The sequence below is a fragment of the Malurus melanocephalus genome, unplaced genomic scaffold (assembly GCF_030028575.1).
Source record: "Malurus melanocephalus ecotype Western Australia unplaced genomic scaffold, MMel_1.1 scaffold_496, whole genome shotgun sequence".
In the NCBI taxonomy this organism is placed as follows: Eukaryota; Metazoa; Chordata; class Aves; order Passeriformes; family Maluridae; genus Malurus; species Malurus melanocephalus.
Window position 1 is genome coordinate 75,561 of NW_026623728.1, and position 18,919 is coordinate 94,479.

The following is an 18,919-nucleotide window of genomic DNA, read 5'->3' on the forward strand; positions in this document are numbered from 1 at the left end:
CTCTCCGCCTTCTGGCCGCCGAGCCTGAGCGGGGCGGCCCCGGTCCCGGCCCGGCTCAGAGCGACTCCCCGCGGGGCCCGGCCCGGCCGCGGCTCATTTGAACCCGCACCGACCGTTACCGGAGCAAGCGAGGCCGGCGGGCGCCGAGTCCGCCCGAACCGGCGGCGGAAATACCCGAATCCTACGCCGGAAATACCCGAAGGCGCAGGCGGAAAGAGCCGAGCGTCGACGGAAAACAGCTGGGAAAGCCGCGYTCGGCAGCCGGGAGGAAACTACTCGGCGACGGAGATGGCCGAGCCGGAACGGAGATGGCCGAGTTGGAACGGAGCCGCCCGAGCTGGGACGGAGATGTCCGAGCAGAGACGGAGATGGTCGAGCGAGAACGGAGATGGTCGATCGTGAGGGGGCAGTGAACCCCCAGCAGGGCCTGTGGCTCGTTCCTCGTTATTTTTGCACCCACGGAATGGAGAGCTTGCACTTTGTGCCACGGAACGGCCGCCGGGGATCCCCAGGTCTGTCCGGAGCCCCGGTATCCCTCGCGGTGCTGGTCCGAGGGCTCCCTTCTGCCATCACCAGTGTGTCCTGAGCCAGCCCGGCCCCTGTGTTTGGTTTGGCTGGTGGTTCCCGTGTCCCCATTCCCAGTGTSGGGGTCACCAAGGCCCAGCTCCTGTCCCCGTCCGTGCTCATGGTATCAGAACCATCGCAGGTTCAGCTATGGTATCACAAAATCACAGGATTGTGTGAGTTGAAAAAGACCTCCCAGATCATCAAGTCCAACCTGTGTCTGATCCCCCCCTTGTCCCCAGCCCAGCCGTTCCTTGGACACCTCCAGGAATGGGGGACTCCACCACCTCCTTGGACAGCCCCCTCCAATGTTTAATAATGCCTTCTGTGAAGAAATTTCTCCTGATGGCCTAATACCCAGGAGTAAAACTGGCACATTGGGGTATAGGGACAAGGCAGGTTRTTTGCCAATTACAACTTGGATGTGTTTGAAAGTGCAATATCCAGCACAGGGCTCTAGCAAAAGAATGGAATAAAGATGCACAAGTAAATCTCAATTTATTAAAAAAYTGACTTATCAATAGCCACCTGCAAMTAGGAGAGGCCTTCCTTCTCCAAATCCTTCTGTGGTGTTGCTGAATCAGCCATAAACCACCCCGATGCATACACACCTACACACGGACTCTGTGCTCTGTCCTGCTCTGTTCAGTGCTTTGCACTCACACTCAGGGTCCCGAAGGTCGGATCTGCTGTGCACACATGAGCAGGGACTGTGTTTTTCCGTGAGAATAAAAGCTGTTTGTAGAGCAGAAGGGCTCAGCCTTTCTCCTTCCCCTCTTTCTCTGCGCTTCTGAAAGGTGTAGTTACACATTTGTGTGGCAGTAAATCTGCAGGTGTTTGCTTTCAGGGTGTGAGCTTTCTTCAATCAGCTCACCTGCAACAAATAACAAATGGGGCCCAGAACAGTGCTGTCCCCTGGCATGGACACCTGGTTTCCTAATCAGGYCGATGGAAGTCATTCTGCCAGACAGGAGGGTGTGAATAATGAGACAGTGAAATGTCTCCTCCCCTGAAGGCCTTTGGCCTCGCTCGCTGATGGTGGTGATGGTGATGTGTGTACAGTCTGGGGCTCCAAGGAGCATTTCAGGAGCATAGTCCATGTTCATCCTCCTCCTCATGCACTGCAGATAATTCCTGGGGATGAAAGCTGGCTCCATCTATCTCTCCCATTCCCCAGGGCACAGAACTCCTGACATTCAGACCTTCTTTGGTATGAGAGTCTGTCTTATCACAGCCTGAGGAGATACAGGCTCTCTGGAGCGTGGGGGCTCCTTGTACCTCTCCTCCAAGTCCCCTGGAATGCATAAAACATCCAAACTTTAAAAGGCCAGTGTTTACTGTTGTCTTTTAAGATCGGGATTTACAGAGATCAGGATTTTACTCAGTCCTACAGTGCAGTTCTGCCTATGGGGTCACTCACAGATGCTTTTACAAATGTCTGTGGGACTAAAGCCACTTGCTCTGTGGAATCCTCARCTATTCCAGAGGAGGAGGGGAGCAGCTTTACCACAGGAGGAGGCACAAGTAGAGGTACAGACATACACACTGTGCCTGTTCAAGTGCATCATTCCAACCCGCTTTGCTACAAACCAGCTCTGCTTTTATCCTAAAGAGAYACAACACGTCCCAAAGCAAAGCGTAGTGGGCTCTTCCCCCAGGAGTACTTCAAGGGCTGGATTTTTCACACAGAAAACTGTTTTCCTGTAGTTCTGTTGTTTCCCACTGCTTGCTTTCTGTCTCTTTGCCAATTCACTTTGTTTTTAATTGTTGCCCTTTCGGTGTGGAAGCTGGAGACTCAAACACAAGGCTTGTGCTCTGCTTGGAGGAGTGAGAGTGCAGCCTCTTGGCTTGCAGGGCAGGGATATCACAGCTAAAGCAGGGATTTCTCAGCTGTAACTGGAATATCACAGCTATAGCAGGGATATTAAAACTAGCAGGAATATCCCAGCTCTAGCAGGAATATCACAGCTAGCAGGGATATCAAGACTAGCAGGAATATCCCAGGTCTAGCAGGAATATCACAGCTAGCAGGGATATCAAGACTAGCAGGAATATCCCAGCTCTAGCAGGAATGTCAAGGCTGGCAGGGGCAGCGTGGCTATAGCAGGGTTATCACAGCCATAACAGGGATATCATGGCTCCAGGGCCCCCARTCCCTGCTGTGGATTTCCCCTGCAAATTGAGGCACATCCCCACCTCTCCTCTGCTCCTTTCCTCTGCCACAGCACGTTCTGCTGCAGGAGTCGGTGCCAAAGTGGTGACAAGGACAAACGTGACCCCAGAGTGAGTGTGCAGCAAGTAGTGTCCCTTCTGACCCCATCACTGCAGTCCTCTGGGAGGTTAAAGCAGAGATAGTACATTAAAAACACGAGGTGCCCAGATTCTGCCTAATGGAAGCTGTAGGAATAGCACAGAGAGGAGCTCAAATCTAATCTTGCATCTATAAACAGCTTATGTTGCTTTTTATGAGCAGTTGAATCAAACAGTGGGAATTGAAAGCAGCTGTTACTCAGTCACTGCACAGGAATGAGCRAGTGGCAGCTGGAGTCAACACACAGGAGCAAAATGCCTTCAATTTCTAGTCAAAGTCAGAGTGGGCACGTTGGAAAAAGGAGCAAATCAAAGGAAAATGTTTTCTGCTCCCAGGTGTTCTGCTGATGGGAAGGCTGAGTTACGTGTCATGAATTATTCACCGCTTGTGGTGATGCTCTGATGATTGCTTTGCAGGTAGGAAGAGGCAGAGAGTCACCAGCCTGTATCACACAGCCCCCAGACAGCTCCTGGCTGGAGATGGAACCTTCCAGACATCCCATCCTGCTGGGCTYCATCCTAGGTAGGACCAACACCCCAGGGATCCATCACCCCGTGCCGTGACCTCACCCACAAACACCTCCTCCATCCACTGTGTCAATAAGCAGTCACAAACCAAAGCAGGCCAACCACAAAAGGGAGGAAGGAATGAAATTTAATGAGTTGAATRTCACAGGAAAAACCTGGAAAGAGGAACTTCAGGTTTAAAACCGAGTTGAAGATACCACGTTRAACATGAGGCTTAGGCACACAGGCRTGGTGGCCAATGCTTCAYGATGGTTTATGCAAAACATCACAYRGAAAGGATGGATGGATGGAGGACTCTCGCTCTTCATGATGCTCAGATGGGTTCAAACATTTCTGGGAGCCTGGGAGAAAAGCAGGAGAGGGCTCAGTGCAARGAATTCCTGGGATGAGAGTATTCAGAGTATTCCTTCTTGGATAAACCCAAAATGTCAAGAGCTATAATTCCGTATCATTTAAAAAGAGTTTTATATGCAAATAGTTAYGTGAAGAATTAAATCTCCTGGCAGCATTTGCCACCCAACCATCCATATTGCCGAGCTGATGAACATAAACTGGAGAGAAATGGATTAAAAAGAAGATAAAAAGGATGCTGAACATTCAAAGTTCAGACTTYTGTCTATCTGCATTTTAACCTTCTGATGTTTAAAGAGATTTTGGGAAGRGAGAGATTTTTAAATGTTTAATTTGTGTGTTTAGCAGTATCTGAAGGTCATTTTTACTTCTTTTTTTCTCCTGCCTCTTGCCTTTTACATAGCTGAGGGAGGAGAAATGTTAAAAAAAGTAAATAGATAGTGAAACCATAAGAAATTGGCAGGGGAAGCTGGGGCCAGCCAGTAATTTGGATTTTCTTTTCAACTGAATAGATTTTAGAGGGGTAATTAACCCTAAAAGAAATCTCATCCCCTCTGCAATGTTTCTCTGTTTTCCTCCAGCAGATCTTTAGGAACATGAAAAAACTTAACAAATATCCACAGTACATTTTCCATACTCTTTCTAACATTAATGGAAATGTTGGTATTTCTCAGTTCAGAAATTTCCTCTCTAAGTACTTTATATTTTCTTAGCATCGACTCATTCACTGATGCAGGTTTTAAAATATTTATTTCCACTGGCTGCTGTTGACCCCCTCAGCTTCTGGCAGGTTAGAAAATGTGACACCATGAACCACCCCAACCTCTTTCTTTCTGCGTAGACACTCCACACAATTACCCAGACCACAAATGACCATCACAGGGRTGATGCTGGCCTGATAAATTTTGATTAGCGGGAGTTACAAATGAGATTCCTTATCATCAACGTAACTTTTGTGCCTTCAGAGCTGGGATTATTCCTGTGGCACAAATCCACTGCATGTCTGGGTTTTGGTTTTCTGCCCCTGGCTGTTACTTGCAGGATTTCCAATTTCGGAGTGAGCAGCAGGAGATGCTGCTGAACTCACCTGAAGTTTCTCCTTTCATCCAGACATGATGTGCTTGACAAAAGCTGAGGAGAAATGAGAGTGTGAGAGGTCAGGACATGCTGTGAGGTGGGGAGGGCAGGTGGAGAGGCAGCAGCCTGGACACCCCAGGGATTAAAGAGATGCTGTGCCAGGACTGATAGTCGTCTTTCTGTTCCCATTTTTTGCATGCCATCCCCAACTTGGTCAGAGTGTTACCAACCCTTAGAGATGAGCCAATACCATTATCCCCAGTTTTCTGAGGCCAAGGGAAATGGGTCCCCTCTTTTCCCAAGTGCTCTCCAATTTTAGGAGTTCCCAAATTTAACCACGTCCTATTCTATATTTTCACCTTCTTGGAGCCACGAGTCTACAAATGTTCCCAATTAGCCTCTGCTGTGAAAGATGCTGGCTTTGTTTATTTGYGACAAAACAGTGCCAAAACTGGGGATAAAACTGTCCTGACCTCCTTGGAAACAYGCTGTCTTCAGCTGCTTTTCCTGGAAATCACTGGCACAACCACCTTGTTCTCACCCCAGCTGACATGTCTCTGCTTTTTTGGAAAGGCTTTGGAGGGTGGTCCACACCTCCCTGCCAGTGATCACCAATGTCACARAATCATGGAATCATTAAAGTTAGAAAAGACCATTAAGATCGGGTCCAACCAGGGCCCTCACAGAGGACACATTTTGCACCCTAAGACAAGACACCYTCAGTGTCTGAGAGGCCCTGATGGGAATCTCTTGCTCCTACCTTCATAGTTGATACAACCATTGGCATCTTCCTGCCCTGCCATGAGCTGCTCCACCTCRCTTTCTGTCATCTTCTCCCCTGGAAGAGGAAGATGGGAGAGGTGAGGAAGGATTTTCAGCCTGCCAAGACCTTCCTGTCCTTCTTTCAGATAACCAAAGACACCAGAGGAAGGAGAAGGGGATTAAAGAAGAGCTSTRTGCCACTCCTGAGGAATGCTGGTGSGAKATTTTAGAGAGAAGACCACAMTGCAACTGTTGTCTGATAACTGARGATGYTCTGCAGTCTCCATCTTGCCTGGATCATGCATGAGGCTGTGGCATAAGATGGAAAAGGCCACACATTCAGGAGTCATTGACTCCTAAAASAGCCTGTGAGCAGCAGAGTGAAAAGGGTCTCTGTGATATGTGAGACCTGCCAGCTCCCTGAGCCACGTGCCCAGAAAGAGCTGRGGGTCCATGCCCTGTTCCCCCCGCCCTGGGGCCAGCCCGTACCCAGAGTGACCAGCACATGGCGCAGCTCGGCCCCCATCACCATCCCGTTGCCCTCCTTGTCGAAGACACGCAGCCCTTCCACAAAGTCCTCRAAGGTGCCCTGCTCCTTGTTGCGGGTGAAGTGCTGCAGGATGGGGAGGAAGGTCTCAAAGTCCAGCATCTTCGTGTTCATTTCTGGAAGGGGAGGAGATGGGGTCAGAGATGAACCTCATAGAGCTGAATCCAGCCTCTGAGGGTCTCCTGATTAACTTTCCAGGTCTTTTTTCCATCAGAGTATAGGGGAGAAGCCCCACAAGGAGATGAAACTGTTATATTTGAGATTGGAAGAACCATATGAGGAATAAAATATTAACATCAGGGAACTGCACAGAGACCTGATATCAGCCCAAAATTAAACCATYGGGTGGGTTGTCTGTCACCACGGTAATGTGGCTGCACTGGGACCGATCGGGTTCTACCAGTTTGCACCAGTCCAGGATAAGGTCTGCTAAGCATCACTTGCCACCATTCCCATGTGAGGACTTTATACCCCTTACATCACCATCCATGGTATGGGGAAGGGGAGTGAAGGAATTACACAGGAATGAAGCCTGTCTGCATAATTTCCTTCCCAGTTCCTTCACCTTGCAGGGTTCTTCCTGCAAGGAACATAACCTTGTACTTGCTGCCAGGGAGCCCAGGAATTGCTTGTCCCACCCTGTCCCCAGCTTGCTGTCACCTTCTGGTTTGGGCTTGCCCAGCACCTTGAGGACCTCTGCGTTGGTGGGGTTGTGGCCGAGCGCCCGGAGGACGTCCCCACACTGTCCGTAGCTGATCTGCATCATCCCCGAGGGCGTCCGGTCAAACAGCCCAAAGGCTTCTCTGAACTCTGCAGGGAAAAAGGYTTGGAGTGGCCCCATTGCCACGTTGTGCCTGGCAGGCAGGGACAGGATGGACACGGGCAGGGACGGGACAAACACGTGTGTGGCTGTGCCCTCGGAACGCTTCACGGTCCTGACTGAGCTTGAGCAATGTGGGCTGAAGTTTGCCACACTCCTTGGACGAGTCGCTTGGCTGCTCCAGCAGGTTTGGTCACCTCTGCAGAGCTGGCTCRGTGACCTGCTGGATGCCTGCACCCTCAGCTGCCAGCTTTGCTGCAGGACATCCCCACTTATCCCCTTCTCCACTCGAATCTCCGCTCTCTGGGGCTGTCCTGCACTGCCAGAGGCTGCTCCTCCCACTAGAATCCCTGACTTTGACCAGGTTGCATCCCACACCTTGAATGAAAATACCTTTTCCCTGCCAGGCTCTGGATGCTGCCGGTCTTTCCCCCAAGAGGGGATTTGATGTGTGGGGTTTCAGCTCTTGTATCTGTGGTGAAAAACTACCTGGGAAAAGTATTACCCATTTCTAAATCCATCTCTGAGAGAAAATGAACTCAGCACTTACCTTCAATCTGCTCCGCYGTGAATTCAATCTGTGAAGAGAAGGGAGCAGAGCTGGGAATGAGGGGTGTGTGAGTGCTGGGGGGAGCAAAGGAACTCTCCCCTCTGGATGTTTCCCTCCCGGGCTTGGTGCAGGGGGCTGTGTCCCATATCCGTGCCATGTCTGGATGTGCCGTGTCCCCGACTGCTTCTGCCCTTGCTGCAGAGATGAGATCCCTGTGGAAAGCACAGCTGGCAGCAGCAGGATGGGCAGGCAGGAGAGATGCTCAGACCACAGTCAGGACTATTTTGGGTGGAAAGGATGYTATTTCAAGGCCTGATCCCAAGTTCAAGTGATTAAACAGCCTCCATGCTGAGCCTGYTCTTAATAACTCTCCTGCCACGGCTCTGGCTTAAAAATGTGAATATCCTGAGAAATCACGGAAAGAGCGGGCTCCTGTTGTGGAGCCATTGCTTAAAGGATGCTGTTATGTGGAGGAGGCAACACAGGCAACAAAATGATTTCAGAATGGAGACAGTGGGTGGCAGAGCAGCTTTTTATTGCTGCTGGGGCCCCGACACGGGGTCTCGGCAGGAGCTGGGGGGTTCGACTCTGTAGCCGGAGCTCCGGGAGAGCTGTCCCGGCTCCCTCCCGTGAGTGCTGGGCAGGGCTGGGTGGGGAAGACTGAGACATGCCCCCAGCTAGGACAGCACCACTCCCAGCCTGCTGCATCCACACAATCAGATCATTTTCCCCTCCCAAGACTGGCTCCCAGCCTGGCTAATGCCATTTGTGCAACGCTTTGCATCGCTTGTGCCCGGCAGATGACAGGCACAGAGAAACACGGTGACGTCTTCATTACTCACTCACCTTCACGCTCTTGGGATCGAAGGCAGGCTCCGAGCCTGGAGCTGATTTGGCTGCTTCCTTCTTCGGGTCGGGTTTCTTGAGCGGCATCGTGCCGGGATTTGCGGAGGTGCGGGATGAGCGCTGCCGCCCAGCGAGGGATGAAAGGCAAAGGCTGCTCCTTCGCTTATATACGGAGCCCAGTGCTCACCCGGGAGGGGCAGGCCAGCTGCTGGAGCAACTGCTACTTACTATAAAAGGAAGAAAACTCAAACGAGAGGGGCCCCAATTTGACAATTGCCCATTGTCATCAGCTCCTGGCTTCACGAAGCCATCAGCCGCCCCCCTCAGCGGCAAAAGGGGGGACGTCCCACTCCAGCACCTGCACCGGGTGGGCTGCATGGGGGCTGCTCGCTAAATGATCATTGAAATCTAAACGCCAATGGCCACGGGGGCCTGGCGAGAAAATAGCAACACGATGGCTGATAAAGCTGCTGTGGGGGAAACACGCCTGTTTGCAGGCAGGCCTGCGARGGCCAGCGCTGTGGAGCCCTTTTAATACCGGGATTTGTGAAGTGCTGCTTCAAAGGAGCTCAGAATTCTCTGAACGCTCCCCTGGCTTCGTGCTCAAGGTCTGCTTTGCCCCAGTCTCYCCCCAGGGCTGAGCTTGTGCCCTGGAAAAGACCACAGTGTAGGTGCTCTCCTCCCTCAGGATGGCTAATGAGGAAATGTGAATGATGGCCAAAGCCACAATTGTATTCATCARTGCAGGTCTTTCCCAGCCTTGCACCACCCATCCCAAGCACCCCCAAAACCTACAGGGCAGGTGGGATCTCCCTTTTCCTCCTCTTCAGGTGCTGGGCAGGCTCTGGTGTGAGATGCTCCTGCTCTCACCCTCCTCTCCCAACTGTTTGAAGACCCACAAAAGGCACAGCACTCACTGAAGTTCAGAATTCCAGAAAATGGGGCTTGCAGGTTACACTGAGAGTCTAAACCATCAACTCAAACAAGATGTGTGGGGCACCAGGACACGGAGGAGTTACAGGGGTCATTCAGGAGGAGGGAGCAGCCACAAACTGCTGGGAATTCACTGTGTGCCATCATCTCCTGTTTGCTGGCGGGATTGGGGAGCTGAGGGGGCTGGATGGGTGTCATTTGCAATCATTGCTTCCCAGAGCTCTCTAGAATATAACGAGTCATTTAGCAAAAAACCCCAACATGTTTTGCTAAGGGTGAACTCAGAGCCTGGGTCGGGTTTCGCCTGGGAAATCAAGGGAATCAAATTGCCCCTGAGCAGCCTCCCCCTCAGCATCCATCCGACTCCAAAATAACCTCACCTTAAYTCCATCCTCACTCCCCAGCAGCTTCTGGGTCAGCAACCAGACCCAGCAGAGCCTTCAGAAAATATTCCCTGATTCCTCTCTTCCCTCCGTGCCCATGCAGCATCCTGAGGAGCCACAGGCAGAGCTGGTGTCACACCCACACCACGGGCAGTGTCCTGCTGATGTCCCCAATCCCTTCTTGATTTTCAGCTGATGCCTGGGGCTTGTTTTCCTGTCTGATCYCMKCAGCAGCAGCAGCAGCAGCCTCTCCTGAGCCCTGCCACTGGTGTTTTCCGTGCTCCCTCGGCCTTTCCTCGCCACGGGAGCCCAGCAGGACTCTGACCCTCATGGGACCAGAATGATTTTCCTGGGCAGAAAAACCCCGAGGGAGGTTCTGGAGGGCTCTGCTGCTCTGTGCAGGATTGGGGTGCTYACAGAGGCAGCAATGGCTGTGTCTGGACAGGGATTACACAGCCAAGGGAGGGGCCCAGGCTGGGAGCTGCTGTTACAGGGATTTGGCACTGGGCTGCTGAATTCCAGYCTCATCCCACTAAGGACAACCTGCCTGGGGAAAGAGGGGTCCCCTCTTGGTGCCTCTTTTTCCCAGGGGGACACTCAGGCTGCTGGGGATCACAAGGTGTTGGAAGTGGCTGGGTGGAGGGGTCAGGGGGTGGCTGGGCATCCCTGAAAGGCAGGGAACAGCCCTGGGGCCACCCCAGGGGGATGCAGGTGACAAGGGATGGTGACAGCTGCAGTGGGACCAGCTCTGATCTGATACCCAGTGATGGTGGGGGCTGCTCCCTCCATCCCCTTGCCCCAGATGGAGCCTCCAGCCCCTCTCTGCAGGACACCCGATGCAAACATGCCCTGAGGTCACTGCAGGTGCATGGGGGAGCAGGACAGATCCCAGCACATCCCCCCAAAACACACCCCAGCCCCTGGAGAAGGAAAAGGGTTAAACTGGTGTCTGCCTGAAAGACATCCCATTGCAGGAGCATCAGCTCGAGGTGCTGCTCACGTGCTTGCACCCTGTGCCTCCCTGCCTCCAGCTACCTCTCCGCGATTTTCCCCACCTTCCTCTGGCTCCTTGGGACCAGTCTGGGGCTGGAGGGCACTGGGTAGCATGGGGCCAGTGGGGGAATGCTGTGACAGCTGAAAAATGAGCCACCAGGCAGTGAGAGAAGTTTCTGAAGAGAGAAGAGGAATCTGCCTTGAATGAAGAGGATTTTAGCACCTTGGGCTAAGCCAATAAACCTCTGCCATCCCCATCYGAACGGGAACTGTTTGCACACGCTCCCGGAGCTGCTTAAAGCGGGYGAGACACGAAGAGAGAATAGCATCGAGCATGGTTGGGGGAGAAACCCCCCTGCCYGGAGAGCCCTTGGGCAGATCCCTATAGCCCTGCTGGGGCAGTGCCCACAGGGACAGGGGACTCAGCCAGCCCTGAGCTCCCAGGGCCAGGCTGTGCCCCCACTGCCCCCTCACCTTGGCGGGGCCGGCAGCCGGGAAGGTGCTCCCTGAAGATGCTCTGTCCTGCTGGACACACCAGCCCTCTCCACCACTGGCAGCGGTTCTGCTCCTTGAAGTCCCCATCCGAGTGACACRGTGGTGGCACCATGGAGGCATCTGGCCCTGCGGGAGGTGTGGTGGTGACTCTCCTCTGCTGCTGTCTCCTGAGCTCGGCGTGGGCTCTGGTAAGTCTGCTCCRGTCCCTCTCCCGGCTTTAAATGTTCCTGGGTGTGCTCCTGACTCAGAGAGCTGCTGGGCAGGAGGGGAGAGCATTTGCACTCCCGCTGAAAGCTTTCCAGCAGCCATGGAGGCACTGCAGCGTGATGGCTTTTCCATTTCTTGGACACATCCAGGGCAGGGTTCAGCGCCTCGCGGGCGTCGGGGGAATGGAGCGCGTGGTTTACGAGCAGTGCAGGAGGGGCTGGGGGATGCAGAGAGGGCAGAGCTGGGCATAGCCAGTGAGAATCCCACAGCCAGGCACCCTCAGAGTCCCATTCCTGCYCCACATCCCTCASCAGCCCTCATCCACCCACCCTGAGGCTGGTTTGGGGCAGAGTGTGGACGGGAGTCCTGGATCTCCTCTCTGGGGTCAGATTTGGCAGTCTGGGGAGAGTGAGCCCTCTGCATCCTGGCTCCTTTTCACTTCCAAAGCTGTGTCCTCATCCTGCCTCTAAACTCCTTCAAGCCCAAAACACCCCAAAAGGCATTTGCACCTATGGTGCAATGGGGAGGCTGAAGGTGCCATGGGCTGCATTGTCTGCTTTGGGCACTTGGCACTCACTGGTTTGCTGAATCCCAGCTGGGCATTTTATTCATGGGCTGCCAGATCTCAAACATGGGCAACAGGGACATCCAGGACTGCTGATGGAGTGGGTGACAGGGAGCTGGGGCAGGAACCCAACAGGCCACTGATTTCTGCACAGAAACATGAGCAGGAATGACCATGAACAGGGTGGGAGGGGGCTTGGGGTCAGCATCAGCCGTGGGAGAAGGAAAAATGGGAACAGGAAGGCAGGAAACCTTTTTTCTCCCCTGTGTTGTTGAACCTACCCAAAGCCACCCTGACTGTCCTGGAGAGGGCTGGGAGAGCGTGGCCATGCCACGATCTGGACCAAGGTGTTGTCACTTGGGTTTTGTCCGGGCAGGTCGATCCTGATGATGTTCTCACAAAAGAAGAGCAGATCTATCTCCTGGTGGAGGCCAAAGAAAAATGTCAGAGGGACATCAAGGCCCAGCTGGAGAAGATCAAAGGTATTTTCCTTCCCCTGTGTTTGGGTCAGCCAGCCCTGGTGGAGCTGGTGGGGAATGCTGTCCCCTCCAACAGGGGACAGGGATGTGGGGACAGGGGAATGGGATGAGGGTGAGGACACCTGGCTTCTGGGGCTTTGTGGAGCTCATGGCACCCTGTGTACTCTGGGTGCAACCATCTCCCTGAGTAGCCAGCACTGGCTCCAGCATTTTCCAGACAGCTCCATGTACACCACAAATAAAAGCTGTGGAGGGGCCTTGCCCCATCTGGAAGAGGTGCTGCGTGTCCCCTGCCCCGGTGCCCTGCAGCTTCCCCCTCTCTGCAGCACAGGGGGCAGCTGGGGCAGCATTTTCCTCCTCCTTCTGCTCCAGCACACACCTGGGGAAGCTGGAGGATAAGGTTTCCTTGGCCTCTCCCTGACTGGAGAGATGTGAGAGGTGTCTTTGCTCTTTGGCCAGACCCCAGCTGCCCTCCGGAGTGGGAYGGGATCATCTGTTGGCCAAGGGGCTCCCCCAGCCAGGAGGTGTCAGCTCCTTGCCCTGACTACATCTACGACTTCAACCACAAAGGCAAGTCTTGGACCTGGGCACAGTGAGCTCACCCTGGTGACAATCATGGAGCAGGGACATGGCTGGGCTTGGCACAGGTCCTGCTGTGGTGCCACGGTGCCTGTTKCTGTTCCCAGGTCATGCCTACAGGTACTGCAGCGCCTACGGGACCTGGGCCATGGCTCTCAGCATCAACAAGACCTGGGCCAACTACACYGAGTGCGCCCTGCTCTTCTCCTCCGAGAGCCGGAGCCGGGAGAAGGTGAACTTGTTTGTCAAAGGTGCTGGGAAATGGGGCCAGGGAAGGATGAAGGAAGGGCAAGGGGAAGTGCTGAGGGTGGGGGACTCTTCTTTCTCAGCTCCTCAAACCAGCCCTGCTCTCCCCGTGCCCTGGGGGGAGTGGAACTCAGTCCTTCTCTTCCAGGAGGTGTTTGACCGCCTGCACCTGATGTACACCGTGGGCTACTCCATCTCGCTGGCCTCTCTCATCGTCGCTGTCTGCATCCTCTCCTACTTCAAGTAAGGAGAGGCCAAAGCCCCTCCTGGGTGGGAGAACCCTCCTCATCCCAGCCCCACACACATGGGCCCTGAGGAGGGGCAGCACCCAAAGTCTTAGGAACTACCCCAGACCCTGCAGAAACATCAGCCCATTTCCCAAAACCTCCAACACCCCAGTGTGAGCAGCTCCTGATCTGTTCCACYYTGCTCTCAGAAAGTGTGGACWCCCCACTTGCTCCCAGATRTGGTTCCTGTGCCCATGGCAGGGCTGACACCCCAGAGCTCACTCTAAGATCCCCCCTCCCTGTTACCTGAGCCCAGGTGGGATGAGTTGGGTGGGCAGCTGGGGCTGGGCTCACATCCCATCCCTTCCCTGCAGGCGTCTGCACTGCACACGGAATTTCATCCACRTGCACCTCTTCACCTCCTTCATCTGCCGGGCCCTCAGCATCTTCATCAAGGACGTGGTGCTCTACTCGGGGCCRGCGCCCAGCGACACCGACAGGATGCGCGAGGACGATTTCAGGGGCCCCTTGCCAGGACAAGGGGGTCACCTGGCAAGTGGTGGATGGGAGGAAAGGGGGATTTWGGAGCTCTGATGCAATGGGATGTGYTTGGGATCCTGCCAGTCCGGGGTTGTGCTGCTCAGGGGAAGGGGATGAAGGTCCASCTTTGGCTCTGCCCAGCTCCTCCCTGTCCTGGTGCCACGCTGGAGACCAGAGCCACCTCAGCCTGTACGGGGAATACCTGTCCTATGGAAAGGAGATGCTGCAATATCCCAGGGTAGATGTAGGTCTCTGCAAGAGGAACAGCTGGGTTTTGGTGASCAGAAAGCAAAAGCCACCAGGTTTTGCTCTTGGGGACCAGCCTGACACAAGCATCTCCCCGTGCCCACAGGTTGGCTGCAAGGTGGCGGTGACTCTCTTCCTTTATTTTCTGGCCACCAACCACTACTGGATCCTGGTGGAAGGTCTCTACCTGCACAGCCTGATCTTCATGGCCTTCCTCTCCAACAAGAACTACCTGTGGGTCCTCATCATCATCGGCTGGGGTGAGCACAGACCCCAGCCCTGCTCCTGGGGAGCAGCACCGAGTGCCCAGGGGAGGGCAGTGGGATGCAGGAACTGCTTTGATCTGCAAAGGTGATGCTTCAATCTCGCTTCTCACTCTGGCTCTGCCCCTCCAGGTGTCCCTGCTGTGTTTGTGTCCATCTGGGCCAGCGTCAGGGCCTCGCTGGCGGATACACAGTACGTACACCCACCTTATCTGAGGCCTTTGGGAGGGCAAGAGTGATTGCAAACATCAGCAGAGTATCTGTGGGCACCAGAGCTCTTTGGATAYAAAAATTTTCCAAAGCAACAAGAGGAGGGAACACTCATTCAAGGCTTGCTGATAGAACTGTCAGCAATGCAGAGCGATAGTGGTTTTGTTCTGCATTTGGCAGGATGGGGGATGSAGGTTTGCAGCACAAATTGATCAATAAACAGCACAGAGATGGATGCTAAAGGGCACACTGTGGGGTGAGGCATTTTGAAAGGGGAAAGGCCACTACGTGAATGGCAGGGGTTTGGGATGAGGCGGACATTAATGCACATTTAAACCTGCTTTGCCCCACCATGGTGGTTACAGATGACTGTAGCCATGGCTTGAGATTTACACAAGGCACACCAAGGGGGTTGAAGGGTGGGAGATGGGGCTGCAGGGGTGGTTGGGGATACCATTTACCAATTCACCTTCCCAGTGAGGTCAGGTTTCTCCAAGGAGTTTTTTTACTGGATTTCACAGGTGCTGGGACCTCAGTGCGGGGAACATGAAGTGGATTTATCAGGTCCCCATCCTAGCTGCCGTCGTGGTAAGAATCCTGTGGATGAACCTCTCATTTCCTTTTGGGGCAAGAGGATTGATAGAGGCCAGAGCTGTTCATTTGTGGTCACTGGAGTTTTGTGCTGGCCACTCCAGCACCCAGGGAGGGCCCAGAGGGACCCAGGTGCTCTGCCCATGGCATCACCCCCAYGTCCCTGCCTGCAGCTCACCCAGAGCTGCCCATCTGTGTCCCCGGGGCTCCTGGGGCAGACCCCAGGTCACTGTGGGCACTGTCACCCCTTTGGGTGTCTGTTGGCAGGTGAACTTCTTCCTCTTCCTCAACATCATCCGGGTGTTGGCCTCCAAGCTCTGGGAGACCACCACAGGCAAGCTGGACCCCCGGCAGCAGTACAGGCGAGTGCTGGCARCACCAAACCCTCACATCCTCCCTGYTGRGCCAGGAGGGCTCCCAGGGGCTGTGAAGGAGGAGCAGAGGTGTGGGAAAGGCTGGAGCAGTGAGGACAGCAGGACAATGGCAGCCAGCGCTCCTGGCAGCTCCTRCCTCAGGAGTTTCAAGTTTTTCCCACTGCCACCTCCAGCCTGGACACTGGGGTGGCCTGGCAGGTCCTGGGTGACAGCTCTGAGGTTTCCCCTTTCAGGAAGCTGCTCAAGTCCACGCTGGTGCTGATGCCACTTTTCGGAGTCCACTACGTGGTGTTCATGGCCATGCCCTACACCGAGGTCTCGGGGCTGCTGTGGCAGATCCAGATGCACTATGAGATGTTCTTTAACTCCTCCCAGGTGTGTTCTGTGGGATTGCTCTGAGCCCTGAGGAATGTTCACCCAGGGAGGCTCAAACTCCACCTCTTTTTGTCTCTTGGCAGGGTTTCTTTGTGGCTTTTATCTACTGCTTTTGCAATGGGGAGGTAAGTGGGAAGAATGAGCTGAGCTCCCTGTTCCAGCCCCTTTAGGGTGGGGAAGGCAACCTGCAGCCCCAGGTTGCGATTACCAGGGCAAAAAGCTTGGATCCAGCCCTCTGAGTAGGATTTGGAGGGGCAAAAAAAGGGAAAAGGAAAGKAAAAAGGGAAAGAGAGGAAAGGGAAAAGGGCAGGGAAAAGGGAAGAGGAAAGGGAGGGAAGGAAAGGACAGGAAGAAGGGCAGGGGGAAGGTGAAGAAAAGCTGTTTTGCTGYCCTCTCTGCTCTCTCAGGTGCAGGCCGAGATCAAGAAAGCCCATTTCCGGAGGCTCCTGGCGCTGGATTTGGGGCAGCAGGCGCGCCCCGGGAGCTGCTGCTGTGCTGGGCTGGGCTCCCAGGCCCCCCAAAGCTGCAGCACGAGTCTGGCAGGACGGGGAACAGGGGGCACCCGGGGACCGCTGCTCCCGGCCCGGCCCCGCCTGCCCGGATACACCCCCAGCTCCGGAGCCTCGGACCAGCTCCTGCCCTGCCCCGCCCAGGAAATGAGCCAAAAACCGCGGGGGGAAAACACGGGGGATGTGACAGAGCTGAGCCAGTGTCAYCCCAACCCCAGCAAGGAGCTGGAGACCATGCTGTGAGGAGGGTGGGTTTCCTGCCTGGGCATCCAGATGTGCCTGGGAAGATGCTGATCCTCACGCTTCGGGCTCTGCTTACACCTTGCATGGAGAACGAGGGTTGGGATAGWGGCTGGAACAACCCAGCTCCTTTCCTTCAGAGCCAGGGAGCAAGGGAACTGCGTGCTCTCACTCCTCCTCCTCCCCCRGCCCAAAACCAAGTCATAAAACCTCATTTTCCTCCACGTGCAAGCGAYCCATGTGCTGTCTGTGCATGCAAAGCCTTGAGTCTTCACCAGGAAACAACCTCCAAGTGGGAAGTGACTTCTGCAGGGTATTAAAGCCCGTGGCMTGAGCTCAGTCCTGCCTCAGAGTCCCCGACTCAGCCCCAGCTCCGGCCTTGTCCAGCCTGGGGGAGCACAGAGTGCCCATGGAGCTGCTCTGCAGCTCACCCTGCTCTCCCTGCCATCCTCTGCAGCTCGTGGATGGTGTGAACACCAACACCCCAGCACAGATTGGAGCAGGGTGCTGGAATAGGGTGGGCTGAGGGAAGTAAGACAAGCTTTGTGGCCTGGAAGGGTGCAGCAAATACCTGGATCCCCAGCACTTCATCCATTAACACAAAGGCCCCTGCATGCAACAGTTGTGGCCCTGTCATCTCATTGCAGGCTAAAATGTGAATAAAGAGTCTGTCTGGCTTGTTTCCAGCCTTGTGTTCCATTCCAGACCCAGCAGCAGAGGGGGAAAGGCTGGAACCCCACCCCGTTCCCAGGGGATCCCTCTGCCCTGCACCTGCACTGCCTGGGAAAGGGAAAATGCATTCCCAAAGAGCTGCTGCATGTGGCAGATGAATCAAACAGCATATTGTGGGCAGCATGGAGCATCTTTATCCTAGAGTCCCTCAAAGCAGCAGTTTCATGCTAAAGACAGTGAAAGGTGAATAATTCTGTGCATTCCCGGATATTTGAGTGAAAAGCAAAAGTGCAAAGGGAATCATTGGGAACTGGAGGGACAGCCAGGCAGGAGCCATGTCAGGGAAAGGAAGGGCTCCAGGATTCACACTTCTTAAATCATCTCCTGGATGGAATTTGTCTCTTTGGAAGAYACCAGCACAGCCACTGCAGGGACAGATTCCCTCTCAGGGCGGAATGCTGCTCACACTGCTCCCTTGTTCCAGTGAGGATGGAATCAACCCTCCCATGGACCTCACACAGCCCTGCCAGCTGACATTCGTGGCTCCCTGTCACTGATCAATATTTACTCACTCTCTTCCCAAGAGGCTCCTGGTAGCTGGGAGAGGGGTGAGGAATTTCAATAATCCTACAAAAAGCAGAGGGAAGTGTTAAATAGAAGGGGAGAAGCCCCAGCATATGCCTCACACGGGGCCAGTTCCCAGTGGCAGCGAGCTGGGATCTGCAAAGGGAGGGAGCAGATGGCAGCTCAGACTATGAGGCTATTTTTAYATTTTGTTTTGAAACTGCAATCTTTAATTGCAAAGTGATGAACCTTCAGGGTTAGAAGGGAAATACAGCAGCTTGTAAGGCCTAGCCCTGAAACACCCCTGTCTTCACACCAAATGTGCAGAGCTCAAACCAGGGCAAGGATTCCTGCACAGACTGTGAGGAGGGAATTCTGGAAGCTATTTTAAAAAAATTCCAACAGATTAGAGCAGGTTTTTGAGGATGCCCAAATGACTTGGTCTCTCAGCTGAAGCCAGTTCAGGTGTCAGTCAGATCTCACAGAGGAAAATCTATTCCTCAGGAGGCCTTGAARCTAAAAGGGGGTTTGTGAAATATTTTGGGGTGAAAGATACTAAGAAAAACCACAKGAAACCTTTTATCAACTACAGTCCTCAACTTTTGGTGAGAGAGACACAATCAAATCTCCAGACAGTCAGCTCTCCATCCACACATCAGGGCAACCAAAGGAAGTGGAGAATAAAAAGCACATGCTAAGTATTTTTGTACCAGTAATAAAACATTTACTAGAGCAAGCAGAAAGTAAATGCACAGCTGATAAAGAAAACATCACAATGTCACAAAACCCTGACAGCTTCTGGTACTTCTTCCAGTGGAAATGTGCCAGCGGTGGGTGCTGACATGTTCCAACTGAAAAGTTCTTCCCTACCTC

General features: G+C 53.9%; 2 protein-coding genes across 2 annotated transcripts; one reads left to right on the forward strand and one right to left on the reverse strand.

The window, feature by feature from the left end:
• Positions 1-3,511: 3,511 nt before the first annotated feature.
• Positions 3,512-8,580, reverse strand: LOC130582470 (myosin light chain, embryonic). Its single transcript, XM_057381189.1, has 7 exons — positions 8,356-8,580; positions 7,510-7,537; positions 6,800-6,949; positions 6,082-6,255; positions 5,591-5,668; positions 4,841-4,884; positions 3,512-3,743 (listed from the first exon to the last, which is right to left on the reverse strand). Exons 1-6 carry the CDS (start codon positions 8,440-8,442, stop codon positions 4,856-4,858), a joined length of 546 nt encoding a protein of 181 aa, XP_057237172.1. The 5' UTR covers positions 8,443-8,580; the 3' UTR covers positions 3,512-3,743; positions 4,841-4,855.
• A 1,761-nt stretch (positions 8,581-10,341) lies between these two features.
• Positions 10,342-17,220, forward strand: LOC130582471 (parathyroid hormone/parathyroid hormone-related peptide receptor-like). The gene is made up of 13 exons (XM_057381190.1): positions 10,342-11,347; positions 12,308-12,413; positions 12,870-12,980; positions 13,097-13,221; positions 13,384-13,478; positions 13,837-14,014; positions 14,355-14,508; positions 14,644-14,704; positions 15,243-15,309; positions 15,580-15,678; positions 15,924-16,061; positions 16,145-16,186; positions 16,469-17,220. Exons 1-13 carry the CDS (start codon positions 11,270-11,272, stop codon positions 16,811-16,813), a joined length of 1,599 nt encoding a protein of 532 aa, XP_057237173.1. The 5' UTR covers positions 10,342-11,269; the 3' UTR covers positions 16,814-17,220.
• The last annotated feature ends 1,699 nt before the right edge of the window (positions 17,221-18,919 follow it).